This window comes from Vespa crabro, chromosome 19 (genome assembly GCF_910589235.1).
Source record: "Vespa crabro chromosome 19, iyVesCrab1.2, whole genome shotgun sequence".
NCBI classification, from domain to species: domain Eukaryota; kingdom Metazoa; phylum Arthropoda; class Insecta; order Hymenoptera; family Vespidae; genus Vespa; species Vespa crabro.
This window is the reverse complement of record NC_060973.1, coordinates 3,172,501-3,199,572: the sequence shown is the minus strand read 5'-3', so window position 1 is coordinate 3,199,572 and position 27,072 is coordinate 3,172,501. Positions and strand designations below refer to the sequence as shown.

At 32.6% G+C, this 27,072-nt stretch overlaps 1 protein-coding gene across 13 annotated transcripts in view; it reads left to right on the top strand.

Annotated features, from left to right (window-relative positions):
- LOC124430808 (glutamate receptor ionotropic, kainate 2) overlaps nucleotides 1–27,072 on the top strand; it is a 252,763-nt gene that overhangs the window by 105,451 nt on the left and 120,240 nt on the right. For all 13 annotated transcript variants that reach the window (XR_006943847.1, XM_046977882.1, XM_046977880.1 and 10 more), the window contains 2 exons: nucleotides 16,816–17,123; nucleotides 19,991–20,146. Coding sequence is in view for 12 of the 13 variants with exons in the window: in XM_046977882.1 (XP_046833838.1) it covers nucleotides 17,051–17,123; nucleotides 19,991–20,146 (229 nt within the window). In the remaining variant the exon portion in view is untranslated. The remainder of the gene's footprint in view (nucleotides 1–16,815; nucleotides 17,124–19,990; nucleotides 20,147–27,072) is intronic.

Sequence of the window (27,072 nt, the reverse complement as noted above, 5' to 3'; positions counted from 1 at the left end):
AAATATATGTGTGCGAGTGCGTGGTTATGTACGTCTATAATACATACATATATACATATATACATATATACATAAATACATATATATATATATATATATGTATGTATGTATATACGTATGAGGTTAGTATATGGGTACATACATATCAACGTGGTCTTTTGGTCACGAAAAGCACTGAATAGTTGATAAACGTTTCAAAGGGAATGAATTTGGCCAACACGAGCTTGGAAACTTGGTACCACTACCTTCCACTAGAGCTTCGTGATTATTAAAATCGTTTATCGTTAGAGGTATTATCGTTTACATGCATTTACTTCGTTTGTCGGATCGATGCCGTCCCCGTTCGTTGTTGGTAATAACGAAGCGGTTCCCGTTATCATCGCCGATCTAAATCCTACTGACAGAGGTAATCCGAATGACGATAGTGACATATCGATGATAATAAGGGATTAATGAGTCAACCAAGTACAAAGAGGTACAGATCGTAAAAATATCGATTGACATTTCGTTAATTTCGCTTCGTTGGTGATAACATTCGAAACTCATTAATCGTCTATGGCAAATAAAGCCGTAGGAATTGACAAACATTTCTGGTTAGGCCAATCAATCGTTAAATAAATGTATGTATTTATGTATGTATATAATGTATATATTCATCTACGTTATCGAACAAACGTTATATATTTTCTACGGTCAAATTTCTTATTCCAATAATCACCGAAGTATTTTGGGACACGAAATAATATTGATACAAAGGATACAAGTAAACGTTCGATTCGATTTATACCATTCGTAATTTTCGATAAATTTATTTGAAGAAGTGATTTCATATATAAACGAGATAATGATTGATGATGATTTAATGAATTATTGCAATTTCTCAGTGTTATAGAAAAAGAAAAAAAAAGAAAAAAAAAAAAAAAGATAAGAGAAAAAAAAAGACTTACAAAAAGAAAAGAAAGACAAATCTTTCAAATGTCAAAACAATTTGTACATTACATCACTTTTTCATTTACCTCGCAGTTAATGAGGCAACTAACAACAAAATTATCACAATATCTTTCTAGTGAGTTTCTCCTTGCTTCTTTTTATTCTCTCTAGCGGTAGAAGAAGATGAAGTAAACAAAAAAAAAAAAAAAAAAAGAAACAAAGAAAAAAACAAAAAAAGAGAAAGAAAAAGTAAATCAAATAAGCAACAAATGAGGCGAAGCTCTGGTGCTAGGAAACTAAAAACGAAACAACAACAACAACAGCAACAATGAAAAAGCTAGAGAGAGAGAGAGAGAGAGAGAGAGAGAGAAAAAAATAGAGAAAAAAGAAAAAGTTTCTTGCATACTTCGCACCTTTTTCTGACGTTACTCTTCTTTCTCCCAGTGGAGTCCTTGAACCAAACCACGTAATGAAGTATTCCGTGAAAATGCTTATACGTTCGCGATGCTTTTCCTAGTTTCGTTCGTTCTTGCAATTCTTACGCGTTAGGCAAGCAACATGGATAAAATTGCATGGTCCGACTCGAGAGAAAAGAGAATGGCTCTCTGTGTAATCTGCAATTGTAGCCAGTTTGCACCAACGAGGACGATGAGAGAGAGAGAGAGAGAGAGAAAGAAAGAGGAAGAAGAAGAAAAGCATTCCTAGCATACGTAACGAACGACGCTAACGAGCTTGAGCTTTTGTGACTCTTGAAAAATTGGATTAGTACTTTATGAGCGTCGTTCGTTTCGTTGTATACGGCGCGTCCTATGGAAATTTTATGATAATCACGCAGTGAAATGATAACAAAGAAAGAGAGGGAGAGAGAGAGAGAGAGAGAGAGAGAGAGAGAGAAAAGGAAAAAAAATTTGTTACAAATTTTATATTTACTTTACTTCGAGTCTCAGTGTTATGAAAGAAAAAGAAAAAAAAAAAAGATAAAGAAAAAGAAAAGAAAATCTTTTGCTTCACTTTACTGATATCTTATTATTATTATTATTATTATTATTCTCTATTTCTTTTTTTATTGTTTCTTTTTTCTTTGTCATTAGAAAGTAAGTAATGCCACCGATTAACTTCAATTAGAAAAGTAATCACGAGCGTAGTTATAGTTGCGAACGTGCTAAGGAAATGCAATTTTCAACGCATCAAAGTTTTCTAATAAAGAGAGCACCACGGCTGAAAGCATTTAAAGCTCTCATCTACATCTGCTCTCTCGGAACGTTCCCGATACATTATGCCACTGATATATAGTATTTAACGACATCGAACGTTTGCGTTGAGTGCTCGCTATCGACAATATTTCGCATGATCATAACCGAAAATGGGAAAACTATCGAATTTGTGTTATCTATTGGACAAACATATTTCAATATGTAAATTAAGAACGTCAAATAATTTATACGTATTAATATGATCCGCCGTATATGGTTATACATTAAATAAAGATTTGTTTTTTTTTTTTCTTTTTTTTTTTTTTTTTTTTTTATTCGAATAATTATCAAATCCTTTTTAAAAGGGACACGTTAAAAAAGATCATCTCGAATGCATCCTCATTTTCTCAATGATCAAGAACAAATCGAAAGTGAATATCTTTCATTCATTTTTTCATTTTCTTTTCTTTTATTCATTTATTATTTTCTTTTTTTTTTTTCTTCCTCGTTTTCTTCCTTCGTCATGCGTTTCATTTAACTTCGAATCACGTTCCATTTTCAAATCGGATGTATCATTAATCTTTCCACGATACATCGCCGTGAGTAATAAACTCTTTACGCTTAGTATAATCGTAAGGGACTTCCCCATAAACTCTGAGCATTTAATAGAGAAAGTATATCAATGCCTTGGCCATTAACGGAGAACCATCAGCGAAACAATCAATTATACAATTTCGTGAAATATGTGAATGATGGAATTCTGAATAGAAAAAAAAGAAAGAGAGAGAGAGAGAGAGAGAGAGAGAGAGAGAGAGAGACAGAGTGTGAGAGAAAATTTGTTAAATGTTTAATGAGATCATTTGAATACTTTTAACATTTTTTTATAAGAGGATACAGTACACGTACAGTTGTTTTACGAAGTAACGAACTTGCATAATTGCATGAGCCCCTGCTGGTAAAGTAAGTAACACCGCGTGCCACATATAAATAAGATTTTCACGAAGAAATCAGGGAGAGAGTCTTTGGCTCTTGTGGAAAAGCATCCAAGTGACTATCTCGAAAGGAGCTAGGCCACTCAGCTTAATTTCACTGAAAATACTTGAGACAAGAAAGTCGAGTGATTCTTCTTTTTTTCTTTTCCTTTCTTTTCTTTTTTTTTTTTCTAACACTTGCACGATTCAGGATAAACTGAAAGTTCTCTCTCTCTCTCTCTCTCTCTCTCTCTCTCTATCTATCTATCTATCTCTCACTCTCTCTTTCTTTATTTCTTTCTTCCTTTCTATCCTTTCTATGTGTTTTCTCAATCGTGAACTACAATTCTACAAATTTAAGCAACCAACTGGAACAGAATGAATATAAGGATAAGTGGATAGAAAACGAATGCTCAGAGTAGGAGGAAACTGGAAAAGGAAGTAGAATAGAAAGATAGAGGGGACGTATATCACAATGGTGCCACGTTTATATGCCCGCCCGAAACTCGGCCACTCGAGGATTTTAAGAAACGTGCGATGATTCAAGTGTATTTAAGCCGTTATAAAATACACTTCTTCGAGGGGATGAAAACTATCCCGTGAAATGCATATACCCCGTTCCCCTTAATACGTCTGATGCATTTTCACGCGAAAACGTACCTGTATAGTACTTAACTCTATATCCGTCTGTATGTGTGTGTGTGTGTGTGTGTGTGTGTGTATATACGAAACTATATACCATCGCATCGTTCAACGATAATTGTCAGACTCTTTTTATCTTTATGACTCAGGAACACACACGGGAAAGGAGTTTCAAGTTTTATCGTCGTCTAAAGTTTCACGTTAAATTACTGGCTAAATTATCGGTACATATACTTAGACGAAAAGACTGAAAATATGTAGTTTCATAATGACAAACGTTTCTAGTTTTTATCTTACAACAATTATAATTTAGATTTATATGAATAATATTTGACGTTGTTAATTGTACGTATTTAATATAAAGAAGATCCTGAAGTATCACTTATTTTATTTTTCTTTGTTTTTCTTTTTTTTTGTCTTTTTCTTTTTTTTTATAATACCCAGTCGAAGCGTCACATATTAGGATTTTTCTTTTTATATTACGTACGTATTAATATTATTATATTAATCAGAACCTAATATTTCTTTTTTTCAACTCTATTTAAATCCAAGGAAGTTTAATTAAAATTCGATTATCACGACAGTTTTCATTGCGAAATACAAGATTTCTTTAAAATCTACTTTTAAAAATATCGAATGTGTAATATCATCCAGTAAGAATTTTAGTGATGGTTATGGTGATGATGGTTGGTGGTAGTAATACTAATGAAAAAAAAATACTTGGGGAAAGATTCGTAACGAGATTGATTCAGCTCCCGTAGGCTAAGGTACGACGTCGTTGAGCTGTTATACTGAAAACCCGAACGAGAAGCTCGTACTCGAAATCTAAAAAAGTTGATTCAACTAGACATTAATTAACGTGCACCTTTTGCACGCGAGAGGTTCAAACCATGCGCGGAAACTTCGAAGTCGTTGCCACGATCGATCTCTCGACCTGGTAATATTGAAATCGTGGACGTTTGTAATCCTCTTCTAGTAATCTTGACTTTTGATTAACGTTTTGATTAACGATATTGAAATTTCATACCATAGTAATAATCGAAATTTCAAATTGATTTTCTTGATTTTTTTTTCTTTTTTTTTTTCTTTTTTTTTCTTTGGTTCTATCACGACGGATGAACGAAGGATTTCGCATTATAGTTGAAAATTCGATGAAACATTAATTTTTTTTTTCTCCCCCTTTTTATATTAATCAAATATTTACGTTAGACAAATATAAACGAAAATTTGTATAAATCGTCGTTCCCCGTCTAACAAACGACTTTTACTTAAATTATTTTCTTTCTTTTTTTTTTTCTTCCCCCCTATTTTCAAACTTGTCAGAAATATTGAGGGATGATCCCTCTTTAAATGTGCCCGTATCCTGTATAATACATAGACATATATGTATATACATACATTTATTTAAATATATATATATATATATATGTATATATATCCTAGGTCTTGTAAATAGAGAGTCTAGGAAATAAATCGGGAAACGTATACGTTTCATTCGACTAGATATGGTGAATGCATGCCTCTCGAATAGCGCTTCGGGATACAAATCATCGCGAAATAGAATTTCTCGATGCAGTGGATCCTTCAGTGCCGTTGCGGTTTGCCGTTACAAACGCAAAAGTCGAAGAAATATTGTGATATCATAATACACCGAACGATACATAACGCGACGAAAATGCGAATTCCACCTGAGTTTGAATTTTCTTTCGCGCAAACCCTCCACCATAGTTCCATTTTAAATATCATTATTAAAATCTTAATAATATTCTTGCATGTTCGTCGCTTAAAACATTTCCGTCTACGAAAACGAATTTCGTGATAATTTTCAATAACACCGGCAGTTGTCTCTCACATTTTCGAGAGTGTGTTTGAAAAGCAGCTCCTTAAAGTTAATAAAAAAAAAAAAAAAAAAAAAAAAAAAAAAAAAAAAAAAAAAAAAAAAAAATGGGATGAAGTATGTTCTCAGAACTGTTTTATCTTTCCATCAGTAGTATAAACACTTATATGTATGACATGTCAAGACTGTCTCTCTTTTCAGCAAAGTCTCAACTACTTGAATAGATCACGTCATATTCTACGCTTTGAGACATCTTCTTCTTCATTATTTCCCAGTGGTGGAGTTTAGAAAAAAAAAAAAAAGAAAAAAAAGAGATGAAAAAGGAATGAAGAAGAGTGTACCTTAGGGTATAAATGTAAGGTACCTAGTTACCTACACTAGAAAACACTGTATCTATATATATATATATATATATATATATATATATATATATATATATAGAAATAACCTCGTTTCAGTTTTATCTGATATATTTCTGTGTAATACACTCACACATACACACATACACACACACACATATATGTATATATATATATATATATATATATATATATATATATATATATTTATATCTTATATCCTTTTCTTTTACGACATGAAAAGAGGCTTATAGTTTTGTCCTGTGTAAAAACATAAAAAATTTCCTTCGACGTTTCGTCATTTTGAAGAAAGTTCCGAACGGAAGTCGTGTATCTGTATTCGCGGCTCTTCTCCAGATGCTTCTCGTTTCGGAATAATCCTGAGACGTCTTAGACGAGCTTGCCAAACTTCAGATTATTACCGACTTCGTGATAACCCAAGGAAGATTATTTAACAGAAGTTAGTCCTAGAACGAAATTTCTTGATCCGTTGATATAACGTATTCGAATTATATTATATTTCGAGTTTCTATCTCGATTATCCGTTCACTTTGACGTTTAATCACCGGCTAAATCTTCTACGAACGAGAAGAAAATTCAAAGTTAGCCAATTAAAACGTCTTTTCGTTTTATCATGCTTATCGTCAACTGGATATGTATGTATGTATGTTCACACATACATACGTATGTATTTAAGTAAGTAGTATGTGTAAAAGGGAAAATAAAAGGGACTCGTTTGTGTCAAGAGGGTAAGATTAATCGTATGAAAATGGTCCTAGCAAAAAGTTTAACTGTGATAGCTTTCCAACCCCTCTCTCCCGACTTTCAACCCTGTTGGTCCCTCCTCCTCTACTTCAAAAGCTAGACCTTTTTTCCTGTAACGTTAACGACGTTACCTATTTGTTCTCGACGAAAGTTTATATCCTGTCTACGTTCGTACTAGGCCACGAATGCAGGTGGCATGTACTACTATGCAACTCTCATGCATATTCAGGTGAGCTTGAAATCTGTGTACACCCATCTCCTCCCCACAATCACCTCTCCTTTCCTCCCTCCCCGTCCCTAGACTAACACATCCTCCCAACCACCCTTTACCGCTGTCCCGAAATTTCAATGTTTTCTATCCCATTCTCCGACATTTCGTTACCTTCTACGAACGTTCGAACATTTCGATAGTCGTTACGACATCGTTTCGAGTTTCGTATCGAACCTCGTTCGATACGAGGTTCGATACGAAAGAAACGAAATTGAACCGAACTGAGTTAAACCCTTGTAACGTTGTATAAATTTGTTATTACACAATCAAACGTATATGCATATATATATATATATATATATATATATATATATATATCAATTATTTACTCGCCACAAAATTAATTATTAATTACATAAACCAAGTTTCTATTATTGATGTTGGTTAATCATATAAATTATACTTAATTGTCAGTATGAATTTGTCACGTCAAATTATATAATTTCTTTTTAGATATAAATAATGAAAAGAAAAAAAAAAAAAAAAAAAAAAAAAAGAAAAAAACATTAAGCTACGAAGAGTCAATCCTATGGACGTTTAAAAACAAACAATTAAGTTTTCATTGAAATTTTCTAATCGTCACGCATCGTGATATTTAATGATTTTAAATAAATCCAAGAATTTTCGTTAACAATTCATATAATCAATTATGGCAATTGTAAACGCTATACAGATACTATATGTATAATGATATTATTTCTTTAATAAATACTATTTACTATCAACGTTTGTATTCAATAATCCTGTAAGTAGCGATAACGAAGGGCTTAGCTTGACCCCATGAAAACGGGATTGCCTTTAATGCTTGTGATATTGATTCGTAGGATTCTTTCTCTCTCTCTCTCTCTCTCTCTCTTTATATATATATATATATATATATATATATATATATATATATATATTCAAGAGAGAAAAGTTGGACTGCTATCTTGTAAGTACACTCGATAGTCCTTGCTCGTTTTAATCCATGAGAAACATCCCGCGTAACGTAGCTCCGCGTATTATATATTGCGTGAACGTTCCAATGAAATTTTCGGAATATATTGTGTAAGTTCGTTGTGAAACGTACCACATTTGTAACCGTATATCCATTGAAAATTTGATAGCGCAATCGTTAAATACGATCATTAACGTATCACGAATGTTTGATTAACGAAAATGACGTTTCGAAATGATTGAAGATAATACATATTATTTCATGCTCAATTATTTCCTAATGCCTGTATTATTCGTAAATGACGGAAAAGAAAAGGAAAAAGAAGAGAAAATAAAAGAAAAAAAAAAAAAAAAAAAAAAAAAAAAAAAAAAAAAAAAAAAAATAAGGAAACGAAAAAAGACGAATTAAAAAAGTAATATATAAGAGATATAAATTCCATTGGTAATATCTAACAGAAATATTATTTTTAAGTAATAGATAAATTACAGATCTTTTTTATTTAAAATATCCAAAAGTAAAATATATATCGAGCATTCGTTCTTAACAAAACACAGAGTATTAAAGTCGAACATTCGGTTGGTGACAGGTAAGGATTAAGCAAATGCACGCCAGCGAATCCTGCAAATCCCTAAACCGTTTGCCGCTGACGCGCAAACTGAAATCTCTACGTGCAATAGGAGGAGTATGGGATACGAGCTTGTTGATCCACGTAATTGTTTCCGGAACGTGTATCAGCCGATCGAAAGCTCTGATATTCTTACTAATGGCTACCCCAACTGATTACATCCAATGTCGCCTATCAGTCTAGAAAATTGGAATCTCTCAATGTTCGATGGTATCATTTTATTTTCCTCCCCCCCCCCTCTCTCTCTCTCTTTCTCTTTATCTTTTTTTCAACAAGAGCGAATTAAAAGAAAGCCTTGGTCAATTTATTTAACTCTGAGAATTTCTCGTATCCCTTTGAGCTTTACACAAGATGATACTTTACACAAGATGGATATCTCTCGTCGGGTAATAAACTTCTGGAACACCGAACACGAGTCATACAATTCCGTGTGATTACAAAGAATCCATCGTTATCATCATTGGATATCAGAGAATGAGAGACTCTACCTAACGATCTCTCCTCATTGTGAGAATGAAACTTAAAAGAAGGACTTTCGAGTAACGTTCTCTACTCTTTCTTTCTTTATACAGCTGATACTCTCGTGATCATTCTCTATCGAGAAACGACGTGCTTTTAGTCTGGCCTCGTTCGATAATCAATGCAAATTTTTCTTCCCCTCGATTTTATCGCGTTGAAAAAGCTTCCCTGCTCGATGTTCCATCTTCCTTTCACCGGCAATGCAAATAATGGAAATTTTTCAAAGTGCAGCTTGCCCACTGCTACCTATCCCTTCGAATCTGATCGAATCGAATCGTATCGAATCGAATCGAATCGAATCAAATCGAATTTTCGATGACGTAAATTCGACCGAGTCTATTAACGCGAGTCTCACTTATCATCACTTCGAATTGACCTGTCCGTGCTGACTTACAGAAAGCAAATCGCTGATTCACCGGTACTCGATCCAGCTGCTCCTTCCACGTTATATTCATTCTTTGCTTGTCTTAGTTAATGCGACCGCGAATCGCTCACGTATAATAGAACGCTCTTCTTACCGTTCGTCGTTAGTCTTATGGTCTGAGGCTCGTCTTTTAATTCGCTCGACCTTAATACGCTTACGTTCATTACGTTCGCTCATCTTCACTGCGCGTTTACTTTTTTTGTGTCACCCTCGAATAAAATATCTTTCGGTTCTTAAACTTTCCCATAAAACCAACTACGTTTCTTTTCTCTTATATACATATATATATATATATATATATATATATATATATATATATAATTAACGACGTGAAAATTAACGACCTTTTTATAAGAATAATCTTGCGTTCGAGCTTCATTATTTTCGCTTATTAAGATAAGCTCGACGTAATGTTCGAAAAAATATCATCAAGTTTTAATCCAATTCTGAGATTCTTTTCAAAATTCTCTATCATTGATGGATTAATTTCTATACGAAATTAACATACGAATTTTGACAAATCTATAAAATAAACAAGCATCATTGAAATGCTAATGTTAAACGTTCATATTCCAAATCATCGCGTATATTTTATATCTTCTATCATTCAAGATCTTTCACGAAGAAATACAATTAATCGTATAGTATTATCCAAGTATAATACGATAGTTAAGATATAATGGAAGGTGATTAGATGGCGTGAAAATAGAATTCGAAGAGCCAGATATTAACAATGGGAGATGATTGTATATATGCAGTGCTCTCTTCTCGATGCTGTCCACTTCCTTTCATTCGTTATATACATACATATATATATATATATATATATATATATATATATATCAAGTCCACCCTATTTCCCTAAGGCGCCTTCCGTCGTCGCAGCTCGTTGCTGAATGACTATGGGAGGGATTATCGCAGCCATGTCGTCGACTGCTACAAGTTTGCTCTAGAGACGGAACACGAAAGAGAAAATGCAACTCAAAAAGAAAGAAAGAAAGAGAAAAAAAAGAGAGAGACAGAGAGAGAAAGAGAAAGAGAGAGAGAGAGAAAGGAAAGGAAAGGACAGTAAAGGTGAAGTAGATGGCATCGAGAAATACGAACAGCTTTGTATACACATGTGTAACCATCACAGATAGCCAAGCCATCGAACGTTTTTCGCGATGCCATTACGATCTAGCTCCCTTGCGAAATCTCCGATTCGCTGTCAGGGACCCTTTGCGTCGTCTTTTACTTAACTTTGAACGACATCGTCTGGTTGATAGAAAGAAAATAGAACTTGTCGCTCTCTCTGCCTTCAAAAAGTATCTCTCAATATTCTCGGTTTATTTTATCGATCAATTTTTATTTCAAATTTCATCGTCAGGTTAATAAAAACAAATGAAACGAAACAAAACTAAAAGAAGAAAAGACGGAAAAGAAAAAAATTAAACAAAAAAAGAAGAAAGAGAAAAATTACTACTTGTCAGTCTTTGTTAAAGAATGATCTCAACAGTTATGGTTTAATTTTTTTTTTTTTCGTAAATTTATAAATTGATTTAAAACAATTGATTGAGTTGCTGATTGATTAAAAAAAAAAAAAAAAAAAAAAAAAAAAAGAAAGAAAGAAAGAAAGAAAGAAAAAGAAAAATAATAAAAAGGAACAATAATATTTGCTCATTGTTACTGATTAAAATTTTTTAATATTTTCGGCGTAATTAATTGAAAAGTTTGATTACTTGCTGATGAGAAAAAAATTATTATTAGTTCATCAATCTCTATTGAGGAATATATTACATTAGTTCAAATTAAATTTATTAATAAAAAAAAAAGGAAGTACCGATACTTGCCCCATTGATGTAAATTAAACTTTTAACATTGACGATAGAAATTATTAATAAATTTGAATCTTAACATATATATATATATATATATATATATATATATATATATATATAAAAAAGAAAAAAGAGAAAAAAAAGAGAAAAAAAAAGAAGAAAAAAAGAAAAAGTATCACTGCTATTTTCTATACTTCTTGAGAAAATTTTCATTTCTTTCGTTTGACTTCAGTTGGCACTACAGAGAGAGAAAAAGAGAGAGAGAGAGAGAGAGAGAGAGAGAGAGAGAGAGAGAAAGAAAGAGAGAGACAGGGAAATCTTTCGATTGTTCGAATAAATTCAGGGGGGAAAAAGTCATGTCGCGGTAAAGGTACGTATTGTACCTCCTCTCGAATGTACAATTTTGTAGGTTTACAGTTTGGGTCGATTGGTTCTTTGAAAAATATTGGACGTTGTTTCTTGGACTACGTTTTTGAAAAACGTGTTCGTTTCGTCGTTTCGTAGGAATAAGGAAAAGGCGGAGAGATGTAAAAAGAAAAAGAAAAAGAAAAAGGAAACGAAGAAGTCATTGAGTTGCGAAAACGTAACGTAGAGACATAAACGAGGGTTCGAGAAAAGAAAAGGGCAAAGAGCAGAGTGGAAAATGTTACGAATGCTGTTATTCGAGTATATGTATATACAATATACACACATACACACACACACACATATATATACTTTTGCACTCACATGAATGCCACCTTTAAAAGCGAGTACTTACGCATGCTTTACGAGTAGGAAAGTAAAGAGGCTTACTCTTTCCTTTCCAGAGTCTAGCCTTTCCCTTCATCCATCCCTTTTTACTCATATAAACGGAAATAAGAGAGAATCGTGTCTCTTTTCATGAGAAACACGAAGGGAGAACATCGAAGGAATAAAAGTAAGAGTAGGACTAAAAGTAGAAGGAGGAACAGCAGCAGAAGAGGTGGAGGAACAGGAGGAGGAAAAGAGGAGAAAGGGCATGAAAACAGAGTTGTTATACTAAGGAGAGTATATCGTTCGTAGCTGAAAAAATTTTCCCCCTTTTCTTTTTTTTTCTTTTCCTTTTTTTTTTTCGAGAGAGAGAGAAGAATATCCGGGGGAATGAATACGTGTTCCGTGAGAGAGAACAGAATGGAATCGGTGCAATCTGAATTATCGAGAGCTACTCTCCCCTTTTCTAAAGGAAATCACATTTTCCGGAGAATTTCATTTTCTTTTTGTTATAGTTAGAAGACACCATCCTGATTTTTTTATTCGTTCCTTCCCTGTTCATTTTTCTCTCTTTGTTCCCTTTTTCTCTCTTTCTCTCTCTCTCTCTCTCTCTCTCTCTCTCTCTCACTCTCTCTATCCAATCCATTCCTCCTCGTATTTTACTATCTTGCCTTTAATTTGTTATCATTTCCTACCATTATTACGAGTTAAAAATACTTTTTAACGAACTGAATATTTTCTCTTTACTTATTCAATTTATTATAATATGGAGAAATGAAAGAAAGATAAAAAAAAAAAAAAAGAAAACGAAGAAAAGCATATTTTCTTAATCTGCCTTTTTCTAATCTAACATTGCCAAGGGGAATTGAAATTCTTTCTTTCTCTCTCTCTCTCTCTCTCTCTCTCTCTCTCTCATTCTTTCTACATCCGATTTTCTCTGCATTCTCGTAAAACATCTGCAGAAAAAAGCAGGTATCTATGTAAATTGAAGAATCTAATCATATTATTTATTCTCGGGGAAGAGATCGGCTCGAGAAAGGATTCGTTAGATATCTGTGGGTGTTCTGAAACAGGGTCATGATATGCAAATCGTGAGAGAAATGAAAGAGAGAGAGAGAGGGAGAGAGAGAGAGAGAGAGAGAGAGAGAGAAAGAAAGAGACAGAAAGAGATAAAAAGAGAAAAAAAGAATCGAGAGGAACGATTCGTCTTTTCGGAAGAATTTCACGCACTCGCACCTTACTTGGATATGGAGCCATAGTAAAATAAAGTTAGTAGGGGTTGAAGGGGTCGAAGGGAAAGGTGGAATGAGAGAAGTAAGAAAGGGAGATGCGGAGAATCGCCAAGCTTAGCGGCGAGAAAAGAGATTCATTAAAATTCAGTTCGCATACCGTAGCGGCGCCGTTTTCCTCTTCTCTTTCTCTCTCTCTCTCTCTTTTACACGCACACACACACACACACACACATATACACACAGATAGATACACACCAAAGCTAACCTTTTCCTTTTCCTCATCTTCTTTCATTTCTTTCTCTTTCTCTCTCTCTCTCTCTCTCTCTCTCTCTCTCTCTCTCTCTCTCTCTCTCTCTCTCTCTCTCTCTTCCTGATCTCGTCTTTCTCATTTTATCTCTGTCTTTTTCCTCTGTTTGCATCTCCATCCTACCATCTATTTTTATTTCCTTTCCCTCCCCCCACCCCTATTTCATTAAGCTCTCCAAAATGTTAAATCCTTATTTTTATAACATCAACGTTATATATAATTTTTTATTCTCATTCTTTTGCGTTAATAAACGTTTAGTTAGTGTCTTGATTATTGTTAGAGGCATACTATTCTCACGATAGTAAAAATGAATTTATTTGATAGCACATAATAATTATTAATAAATTAATAAACACTTACAATAGCGATTATATATATATATATATATATATATATATATATATATATATATGTATATGTCCTTAAGATGATAACGATGGATTGCTTAATGTATTGAATGCACACATACGCATGTTAGAAGATCACCTCGTATCTCCGTGAAGATCCTAATGGAGATTGTATGTGAGGAGGAAGTGGATGCCAAGTCGATATTATCACTAGCTAAAGCATTAGGATCATAGTATTGGCAAAATGTAACACGTGATGTATATATGCACGTACATAGATATATGTCTTCGTGCTACGGAAGCTTCTCGATACATCGGAAATTCACTGATATGTATGTGTGTTTATGTCGACGATAAGGGGAAGAGAAGAACGAAGTGTGTGTACGTGTGTGTGTATTTGTGTACATATATATATATATATATATATATATATATATATATATACATATATACTTCGCTTTTCACGTTGGTCACACACGAAAATGATAGCGATGAAAAGGAGACACGAAAAGGATGAATCCTATAACGATGTTCATGCATGAAAATATTGAGTAGTAGGGAAAAATGGAATAAAGGAAAATTCGTACATTTGAAAGAAATTGAACTCGTGATCGACTATTTTCATTCAAGATTTATATTCTTCACCTCTTTCCATTGATTCAGAACGATCGAACACATAGATTTAAATGAAAAGTAAGAGATTAATCAATGTTTCTTACGAATCCGTTACACTTATGAGTCCGTTAATCAATTGATTCGATTTACTACGTATCTATTCAAAGCTTGAGTGGTACTTAATTTTTCAAGATGTACTCTTTATACATATGTATAATAAAGCTTTATACATATGTATATCTATAACGAAGAAAAATAACATTAAAAAGTTATACATATATTCGATGTATGTACGTACACATGTACTCTTGTATATACAGCAGATATGCATAAGTATTGTGATAGTTCAATTTAAATCTTAATTTTTTTTTTTTTTTCATTTCGAAGTTGAGGATAATGTTCAACAAAAAGAAAAAAAAATTGATCCTTTCATTCATCTGAGAGAAATAATCGAATTGATGATCCATAAAACATTCAAGAAAAATTAATCATTACAAGAACGCAAATCAAACGTAATATCGTAAATTACTTTTAACGAAATATTTACTTTTAGCTTAACGAAAACAAAATAAATAAATAAACAAATAGAATGTCGAAATAACAATTTCATGCATTATTCAGAATACACGCAGTCCAACGAAATAAAGTCTAAACTCACCCTATCATATATTTCAGACATTATTTACCGCATGTCTTACTTTTTTTTCTTTTTTTTTTTATTTTTTTTTTTTTTTTTTTATACCTACACACGTTTTCCATCCCAAAACCGCCCTCGGCTTTTTCTACTGTAATTTCTTCATTCCTTCTTTTTACCTATCTTTCCGTTGCACATGAAGCAACGTATTGTATACGTCGGGTTATTGTGGCAACGTGTTGCAGGTTTACATACGTTAAAAGAAAGATGAAAAATCATAAAAAGATCAGACTCAGTTATATTTCCTTTCCCATATAAATATTTTACAAAGACTTTTAATTCATTATTTCTTTTCTTTTTTTGTTTTTGTTATTATTGTTTATAATCACATTGTTTAAAATAATATTTAAAGCAAATATCATTTAAATCATATTAATATCTCAAAAATGAAATAAAATCGACGTGACGACTTAAGTATCTATCATATTTTCTTCTTTTTGTATTTTTATTATATAACAAGTCTGGTTATCGATAATAGCGTAATTAAAGTGTCAAGTGACGCTAAACGAAAGTCGGGTACAACTTGTATTGTACTATACATAGAGCATAAAATACACACATATACAAACACCTACTCATGATCAGGGTTAGTACGAAGAAAGGAGAGAACAAGAGCGTCGAAGGGTTAAACGAGCGGTGCTCGAGCTCACAATTACTTCAACGTTACCCTCCTAATGATCGCCTGAAAGCTTTCATTCCAACGACTCATTATCAGGAGATCGTGCTTGCACTTGCCTTAACCTTCAAACCAAAAATTGTTTTGTACTTTCCCCTCGAGTAAAGTTCCGAAAAGTGAAAGTATTCGTTCTATAAGGAAGAAACGTACGATGAAAGTTATAAAGAATTTTCTTGTAAAAAAAAGGCATAACATAGAATAACATAAAATAGTTATTGTCCTTTCTTCTTTTTTCTAATAATTTTAACAATATTTCGATCATAAATCACGAAGAATATATTAATGAAAAATTAAATAAAAATATCTTAAATGTTATATATATATATATATATATATATATATATATATATATATATATATATACATACGTATAATATCGAAAAGTTTTTAAATGAGTTTTTAATTACAAAAAAAGAATCATTTGATCGAGGAACAATTTAAAAGCTTCCATCAAGATCGAAGGAAGGCTAATATTAATGCAAATTACATAGTTAATTAAATATTAATGTATACGGTATGAAAATCTCGTTCGACAGACTTAACGCGTAGAAGAACAAATTCATTTAATGAATGATGCAATTACATTACAATATCTTTTCAACGATAACGATGAAAAAAAACCATTGGCATTTTACTCGTTCATTTACGTCAATCTTCGTTGTTTATTTTTTTTTCGAACTTTTCATTTCTCTCTCTCTATCTCTATCTATCTATCTATCTATCTGTCTATCTCTTTTTGTAAATCACGAGACAAGGAAGAGAGACGTCGATCAAGATGTCTTGTTGTGGCGCCATCAGATGAGACGAAACGTAAAAGATAGAGAGAAAAAAAGAGAGAAAAAAGAGAAGAGATATTCAGAGCGGATGTGAAGTTTTGCGGCGTGCATTTTAATGAACTCGCCACCCCCATCTTGTTTTCCAGCGGCGTGAATTTCTTCGAGCGAGTCACGAGAAGCTGGAGAAGACGAGAAGGATAGTCGTTGAAGGAAGAGAAAAAGAAGGAGGAGGAAGAGGAGGAGGAGGAGGAGGAGGAGGAGGAGGAGGAGGAGGAGGAGGAGGAGGAAGAAAAGGAGAAGAGTAAAGATAGAAGAGGGCGGTGGCAGTTGTTACAAGGGTGGAAGAGAGAAGAGAGACGGTGGGGCGAACCGGAACCGGAAATGGCTGCGAGGTGGCTCCTACTGGCGCTCCTCGCCGCCCATGCCGCGGCTCTTCCTGATATCATTAGGATAGGTAAGTATCTTTCTAAGTTCCCTCGAGCTTTAAGGAAAAAGGATGCTTCCATTCTTTGTATACCTTACCGATAGTCCTAAAAGTTCTCCCGGTCAAATTATAAAACGTGAATTTATTCATCACTGATTATCTTCTTATAAATGTTCTTAAAAAAAAAAAAAAAAAAAAAAAAAAAAGAAATAGAAAAAAAAAGAGAATAGAAAAAAAATCCATTATTTTCATCAAGCTTGATCATTAATTTTCTAAATTCTAAAATTACGAAGAAACATTTCTAAGACGAATTAACACCCATTAGATTATTTATAAAATCTATGACTGAAAGAATCGGATAATTTATACTCATTTAAGAAAAGTAACTTTAATATGTATCTGTGTATATATATATATATATATTTGTGTATGTCTGTTTGTGATAGTACTTTAACTTTATCTTGTAAGTGAAAAAGGCAAGGATTTAATACTCTCGTCAGATTAAAAGTGTTTCTTTATACATCGTTCACGAACTTTTCTCGTAATCGTTTCGATTTTCTTTTGCCCTGATCTCTCTCTCTCTCTCTCTTTCTCTTCCTCGCTTTACACATTGTTACATCCTCAAGTAGAGAAGGAGTATATCGAACAAAGCCATAGTACTAGCAGGAGTTTCTCGATAATTTAACAGCGTGTAAAGAAAAAAAGAGAAAGAAGATAAAGAGGAACAAAAAAGAATAAATAAGTATACAAGTTCGAAAAAGGTTAATCGTCGTGACGAATTAATTGCATTAAATGCGACAGCAAAAAATTGTCAATTTTATCTCTCGGATATAAATTATTGTTAATCGAAAATCTACGAATTAAATTCAAATTTTGATTGATTTTTGTTTCTTTTTTATTCCTTTTTCCAATGTACTATAGAAACAATTTGTTCGATCTTTCTTTGAAATATAAATTTACATAATTTACCATTTATTTCCTATATGTGCTTAATGAATATATTTTCGAAATAGAACACACAATTATTTTCCTATGTTCGTTCTATTAAAGCAAAATTCATTTATATCGTTTCTATTTTGTTATAACGATAAAGGAACAATCGAGGTTAGCCGAGATCGAAGCGAAATGGAGCATTGTGAAAGTCACGTTACGTTCTGCCTGAATGACCGCTCGACTGGCAGAAAATAATTCATTAAAAATCAATGAATATTCAAGATTTATTAATTCGAGGGTTCCTCTCGATAGAAGAAAGTGATTGCTGATATGTTTCAAAAATGATGAATCCAATTGAAAAGTTCTTTGACTATAAATAAATAAAAAAATAAATAAATAAAAATAATAATAAAAGAGTAATAAAAAAAAAAAAAGAATACTGAATTAACTTCGGCATCGGGTTAACGTGAAAAATCATCAAGATCATTTCACTGACTTTATTGATTTAATTTTCTTAATCACACCATAAGTTTATATTTCTTTAATACCATAAAATATAACATAATGTTTCCTAACTATGATATAAGCTTCACCGCGTTATATAATATTTAATTTCATTTTCAGACAACAAAGAAAAATTATATTATTAGAAAATTAAAAGAAATTTCTTGTTCGTTTTCGAAAACGATCAATCACTTTGGTCCGATCACATTGATCGTTGTTTCTTATCGTTCGTTAGACTTTCTAGTAAATTATGATGTCGCTGACCTAACGAGATTCGAGAGCGTCAACGTTAGTCCTCTACCGTCAGCTTGATTACTGCAATTTCGTTGCTATCTACCTCGATGGAAATTAATTAATTAATAGAATGAGAGAGAGAGAGAGAGAGAGAGAGAGAGAAGGGGGGAGGAGACAGACATAGAGAGACCAGGTAGGTAGCTATCTATCGCGCGTATTCTATAAATCGTATGGGGTCGAGAGCTGGCACAGCTGCTCTCGCTCACAGTTACTTTATGACGTACACGAGATTAAAATCAATTTATGGCGTTGCTCGGCTCGAATCCACGAAATTTAATGTCGAGGCGTATCTTCCCTTCTCGACATTGAAAGAGCACGTTGTCTTATCTCGTCATCGTCGAAATAATTTCGAGTTTACTCGGAAGTAAGAAAATGCTTTGTCAGGAATTTTTACACTTAACTTCGCAAACTTTCTTGCTTTCCTTTCAATCGTTAGTCCTCAGCGATCATCTTTTACGTCCAAGAGAGAAATGAAAAGAAAGAGAAAGAGAGAGAGAGAGAGAGAGAGAGAGAGAGAGGAACTACTGAGTCCAATAGTAAAAATTTTAAAAACTAGGTCACCTATAGCATCGTTCTAGTGGACACTTAGCGAATACTTGACTTCCATATCGAGCTAACTCTCGATGATTCTGTAGTAGAAAGGTCAATAGATTTAACAAACGTTCTCTTTCTCATTAATGTTTCAGTACTTCGATATAATTCCGATTTACCGAATTTTATGACTATCATTCGATTATTAATTTGCTATTTAATATATTATATAAATGTACAAAATAATTGAAGAGTTAATAAACCTTGGGGGAAAACAAAAAGAAAAAGAAAAAAAGAAAAGAAAAGGAAATTCGAGATATTACGTAAAGTCAAATATTATTAATAAATAAAAAAAAAAAGATAATTTGTCTTTCCCCTTTCTTTCTTTTTTGTTTTTTCTTTTTTTTTTTCTTTCTTTTTTTTTTCTTTTATTAGAACAAGAGAAAAATGGCAAAATATATATGTAATGTATAATATAAATATAAGGGAAAAAGTGAATACAAATTTTATTCGCAGATGGATAACTTGTTGTTGGTTATGAGAAAATAAAGAAAGTAGAAATAAGACGAAGAATATAGTACTCGGTATTCCTCGTCAAAAGTATAAACCTTTAATATGGATGTATGATTTCCCAGGTGGGCTGTTTCATTCGTCCGACGACAAACAGGAAGTGGCCTTTCGTTACGCCGTAGAAAAAATCAACGCCAACAGGGACATCCTGCCCAAGTCTCGTCTCAGTGCCCAGATTGAACAGATAAAACCGCAAGACAGTTTTCACGCTTCCAAGAGAGGTAAGTCTAATAACAGAGGCATGCATATCCTTAAAAACTTAAAAGTTTAACTTTTCTTCCCGAAGAAAAGAACTTTTCTCTTAAGCAGCTGGTATGCGAACAAAAACCGTGCTAAGCGTTAAACGCTCACGTTGAGAGACGTTAAATCGTTTTTAAGTCTCATTAAGAGTGTTATAGTAATTATGAAAGTAATATGAATTAAAAATTCTAAACAGAAAAAAGAAGAAGGAAAGGAAGAAGAAAAGAAAAAAAGAAACGGAAGATAAAAAGAAATTGAATTCTTTTGTTTTTTTTTTTTTTTTTTTTTTTTTTACGTATGTGATATGATTCGAATTTACAAGAAATATATTTTTCTAATTTTTTTTTTATAAGCAACTTTCATTATCACCGGCTTATACGAAAATCATTTTAACCCTTAATAATCTGTTGTTTTAAATATATATATATATATATATATATATATATATATATATATATATATATATATATATATATATATATATATATATGTATATATATGAAAATACATTTACTTCGTCTCTTCTAAAGTTCATCTCGTATAATATGAACTCGAATAGGTATTCGCAAAAAAATTGCAATTACGTCCAATAGCTCGGACTTCAGTTAAAAAGTTTGAGCCATTGCTTTGTATCAAAGCCGTTCGAATATCGAATTTCGTTTTTTTTATAATTCATTACGATCGGTACGGAGTTATTGAAACGCATCGGATTTCAGAACGTGAAGGTATAAAAAAAAAGACATTGCTCGTTCAATTTCCCTCTCTGTCAAAAAAGATAAAAGAGAGAGAGAGAGAGAGAGAGAGGGAGAGAGAGAGAGAGAGAGAGAGAGAGAGAGAGAGAGAAAGAAAGAGAAAGAGAGAGACAGAAAACACGAAAGATAACAACAATATCTTTCTCACAAAGTGATATTTTACAATTCTTTCTGAACAATTTCGTAATCAGACCGAAGCGAAGTTGAAGTAGGTACAATACGTTATAAGTATACTTAATATATACTGAGAGTTACATAGATCAATTATATGCTTACTTTGTAAAATCGATTCGAGCAAAGCTTATTATAGCAAATACCTATTCTACATTATTTTCGGTAATTGCATAAGAGAGTTTATGCAACGTCAAAATATCTCTGTGATGTAACAATTATTGTTTTTTATCGACTTATTTCTCTCTCTCTCTCTCTCTCTCTCTCTCTCTCGCTCTCTCTCTTTCTCTCTCTCTTTCTCTGTATTTCTCTCAATGTTACTACTCATACCTTTTCAAAAGTATTTCCGAGTATGCGCGGAACTAACAACTATTTTGAAAGTTTGTGCCATCGTTGCCAGGTTAGAAAACAAACTGCGTTAGGAATTCGTCGTTGCCATGGTGCATTCCGCTTCTTTGCTTTCATCAACGGAACATGGACTGGCTGATGCTCATCGTAATGGCAAGTCGCGTCGTTGCTGCAATAAGAAACTTTCTAACGTCCCTATTTCGCTGAGCTATCTCGCGTTTAGCGATTCTCGACATTTGCTTACAGTAGCAGACCCCTGATTAATTGATTAAACAAAAAGAATACACTTCCAATTTAAATATTTATATTTTATAAGAGTCAAACATCAAGTTTTCTCTCTCTCTCTCTCTCTCTCTCTCTCTCTTTTTCTCTTTCTATGTATATTACAAATTATCCGACGGCTATCGTCAGAACTAATAAACACGAAGATATAAAATTGTTTATATTACTAAAAATAATATTTGTCTATTTACTTATTTATTTTCTTAAACTAAAAAAAGAAAAGAAAAAGAAAAAATAAAAAAGAAAAAAAAAAAGAAAAAAGAAAAAAAGAGAAATAATAGAAATAATAATATATTTCTTATCTTTATTCCATGCTGTAAAACCCGAAGAAACTATCAAGACATGTATACGTACTCGAATATAGAGTTCACAATAGTAGTAAAACAGGTGTATTGGTCAGACATCTCGAGACTTCCTTTCTTTTAAATTTTACCTAGCTTTTCTTATTTGCGAAGGTCCTCACGGCTAGTGTTTTCTTTCCTATCGGTATGTAGCAGTCTATTGTCTAAAAAACGGCAAGTACTATTGCTTTGTTTTTACGAGTTGGAAACGAGAGAGAGAGAGAGAGAGAGAAAGAAAAAGAGTTAACGTATACCTACTTCTTTATTCTCTCTTTCTCTTGATATCTTCGAGCTCGGAGAAGCGTGTAATACGCTTTTATGATTTTCGTTTGGCATCGTTTCAGAATTTTACATATCATATTTGTTTGTCGTTCCATGTGTACATAATATATATATATATATATATATATATATATATATATATATATATATATATGTATATGTATAAGCGCTAATTCGGAGAAAATTCGCAGTTAACGTCCTAGATAACAATCTATTGAGCGTATATATCTATCATTTTCAATGAAAACTAATTGAAATAATAATTGTTCTTAACCTAATCAAAGTTTTTCCAAATCGCATTACGAGAAAGAACGAAAAAGTGTATCCGAGTAAGATGAGAACTTAAATACCTTTAATGTGGTTCGCAATATGCGCATTTTATGCTTGTGAAAGAAATGAAAGAGAAAAAAAAAAAGGAAGAATGAAAAATTTCAATATAAACTAGCATCGATTTTTTTCTTTTTTTTTTCTTTTCTTTCTTTTTTTTTTTTTTTTTTTTTTTCTTTTCATATTCTACTCTCACTAAATTTATCATCGATTTTGATTTATCTCACAAACCCTTCGACGTCGTTGTCAATTAAATTTTTAATACGTGATTAACGTTCAATTTATCGCTGCGAGTTAAATATTCTGTCAGTAAAACGTCACGTTGATATATGTCTTTCTATCTTTCTCTTTCGCATAGGCATCATCGACAGCACTATTCGTCGATTTTATCGGTCGCCTTCATTATCATCTACCGTTCGTAATATCTCTACGTTCATTCTCCCTACGACGGCATTTATTATCATCAAATCGATTTATTCCGCATCTTCTCTCTCTCTCTCTCTCTCTCTCTCTCTCTCTCTCTCTCTCTCTCTTTCTTTCTGTCTCTCGCTTTTTCTTTCTCTTAACTTAAAGATTACCTCTCATCTTAAACGTGGCCAGCTAACTTGAGTTGGTTCAAATTACTACTTACTCTTATCATTTAACTTAAATTAAAATAAAGCTTTTTACGAAAGAAAGAAAAAGAAAAAAAAGAGAGAAAAAGAGAGAGAGAGAGAGAGAAAATCTAGAAAAAAGTTAATCATGCTAATGTAGCTTTATGCGTTCATTACGGAACTAAGTTAAATAAAAGAAAAGTCTTTCCTTCTTTTCTACTGCAGTTGCAATTCTCACGGATTGTTTGGTCCAGTCGGGTATGTTTATGCAAATTTGCAGTTTCTGAAAATTTTGGAAAAGGGATAGGAACAATTCTCTCCTCTGCTACTATCAACTACTTTCCTTCCTCCCTGTACTATCTCACGACGTCCTCTTCATCGTCGTCGTTACGCTCGTTTCACTTTCGCCAAGCCAATTTACTAAAACCACAGGAAAGCGAAAAGTTTCAGGTAGGAGATAGTACAATACTAAACGGATACTATGACCTGCTGCAACGATTCTCGTCAGAGATAAAAGCGGCCTTCCTAATTTCGTCGTAACTTTTAAAGCCTTTTCGGAATAGTTCCAAAATTAGAGGTCAATATATATATATATATATATATATATATATATATATATGTATACAGTAGACTTACTTTTTGAAGTTCTTGCATTTTTTTTTTCTTTTTTCTTTTTTTTTTTTTTTTGAAAAAAGAAGAAAGAAAGAAAAAAGTTTATTATTAAGCAGAACTAATCCTATATTAATTTCTATAATAATATTTGAATAGGTAGATCCAATTTAATTATGAAGAAACGGTGAAGAAGGAAGACATAAGAATTCAATTATTTCATGCTGTTCTGTTCAATCATTACGAATATTATTTGAATTTATGCATAAAATCACTAGTGAGATTTACTAGAAACAGTACTGAGAATATCAGTATTATGAATAACAGTGTTATGAATACTTAGATTTTGCAAGTTTTCATTTTAAAAGAAAAACATCTGAAATATCTTTACAATATATTGTGGAAATGTATTAGATAATGAATTTTTAATTAGTTTTACTTAATATAAATGTAAGAATTATTTTTTTACTCTTCTTATAATTATTTCATCCTAGTTTCTTTTTTAACTTAACTACATGTTAAATAATTACATATACATACGTTCAAAAGAATTAATAAATTTTTATCACAAAGAATAATATAGAATTATTTTCATAGATTGCCCATGGTTGGTTGTTCTCGAATAATTCGATTGGGTTAGACGATTCGCACGTAAACTCTATTCGGAAATTATTGACTTCGATTTAGGCTGTATGGCAGTATGCTCTTCTCGCGTTAAAACTCGTCGATTTGTGGGTAACGATTAAACACAATCCCACGAACGATTACATGTTCGCAAGGGTGGTATGAGCACGTCGTGCTCATTAATGAGCATGCAAACACTGTGTACTGGCCTTTCAGCTTCGCAACTCACCAAGTAGACACGAATGTAACGTACTTTAAACGTAACGATTTGGTTTCATGAGGCTTTTCAATTAAGTATTCGTGCTTTTAGTGAGCTTTGGAACACGTTGTGTCGATGGACGGAATGAGCGAGTCTGAAAGAGCCAAAGGAGGTGATGGAGGGGAGGAGTTTGAATCGCAAAGTTACATGATGACACTCGCCATGAATAATGTATGTGCTTTACGCGATGCTCAAGCATTTTTTATTCTGTTAAACTCGGACAGCGATGAAAACTAGCGAAAAGGGAAAAGTGTGTAAGTTGATGAAGTCTTTCTTCAAATGTTTTATAGAATTAACGAATAAAAAGAGATTTTATACAATATATATATATATATATATATTTTTTTTTTCTCAAATTTCTAAATCTTTCTTTTTGGCATTAACTTAAAATCTAATAAAGGACATAATTAATACAATTTACGAGTATGACGTCATTAAAATTCAATGCTTTATTTTACGAGCTTCCCATTCTTTTACTTTTGTTTTTTTTTTTATTTTTTCATTTAATTTAAAATTCAATAAACATGCAATTAATGTTATAACGTTGTAATAACGTACTTATAACTTACGAGTACGTTCGTCGCAAATTTGTCGATAGTTGCTGCGAGTCACTTATAATTTCACACGAGTATTCGTCGAGAAGTATTCAAGGAGTCGAGTACTACTACTCGAGATAATCGCGACGTGCGGTCTCCGACCTCATCCGGAGTAACAGTGCGAAAGGGTCGACTTCGAACTACTCTACCACAACTCGATGTAACAATTTTCGATTGGTTCCACCTATATACTATATTCGTCAGCGGATATCTTAGTTACCTCGGACCTACGATTTGCCTACGCTGACTTTCAATGTAATTGCGTGATGTTTGAAAGCGGAAATACGGACGAGCTGGTACGTCATTAATTATGGGTTCCTATCTTTTTAATTATATCTATATATAGATATGTATATATCTAAAATTGTACGTATCATGTTTGATAAATTATGCTGTTTCTTTCTTTCCTGTTTTTTTTTTTTTTTTCTTTTTTTCTTTAAAGAAAGTTCCTGTAAAAATGCGTTACAAGCATAATAAACTTAGAAACAAGTTCGTCAAATGATTTTGTTTTTCTAGCTTGTCATTAGTTATCCAAAAATAAAAAATAAAAAAAAATTGAAAAAGTCTTATAAAAAATTGCAAAAACAAAAAACTGAGAAACACAAATTTGTCAAATGATTCTGCTTTTGAACTTGTCGTCCTACGTTACATACAAAAAAAAAAGAAAAATAGAAAGAAATACTGTAGTATGACAGACATAAAACATTTCTCGCGTAATCCCTTTTTTAGAAAATGATAAACATACGTTCGGTCTTTTCGCGAGGACCGTCGTGGTCTCGCAATATCTCTGAATTGCAAATTTCTAGCTCGCTTTGCATACAACATCGCTACGTATTGTTTATGTAAACACAAGGGGACACAAAATTTGTCACGCTCCCGATGTTATCGTGAACGTTGCGTGTATAATCGTAGATATCTTGGTACTTAGTGAAATTCAAAACGTGCGTACAGCGATCAAAAAGATAAGTAGCAAATTGTTGTAAACGCTATGAGCTATTGTTGAAGAATATCATTCATGATTTATAAAAGAACAACGAGCCTTAGAGTAAAAAAAGAATATTGAATGGATAGTCTTATTTCAAAACAATGCATTATGCGTTTGAATTAAACTATCAACTTTCCAAATTGTTTTCTATCAAAATAGCGATTTTATCGTATTTTTCACAAAACGATTTATCGAATAAGAACGAAAAAGATTTTTTCAAATTTACTAAAGACAGAAAAAGAAAGGAAAGAGAGAGAGAGAGAGAGAGAGAGAGAGAGAGAGAGAAAGAGAGCTTTCATCATTCTATTTGCTTTCTTAAAATATATACAACAACGATTATGTGAAACATGATTGTTCTGAACTAAAAACGAGCTACGGTAAACGTACATAATACATCAAGAAAATCCTACGGATTGTTGTGAGAGTACCTAGTTACTTCTGGAGTTTACGAAGCTGAATAACCGTTAAGTTTACCTTTTCGTGAATCCTTTGCAGCTGCATTCATTTTTCCTACGGCTGGATTTCACGCTGGAATAAATCGGATTGAGTTTTGCAAGGAAGTTGTATTCGTACGTCTCATGCGTATCTCATTCGCTATATCGTGGAAGAAAGAGTTATTATAAGGGAAAAAGATTCTCGAAGGGAGAAGAATGAGGAAAAAAGGGTTTGAGAAGTTCATAGAATCGCTTAGAGAACTTTACGAAGTAGTAGAAAAATGGAAATGCGAAAGAGAGTACA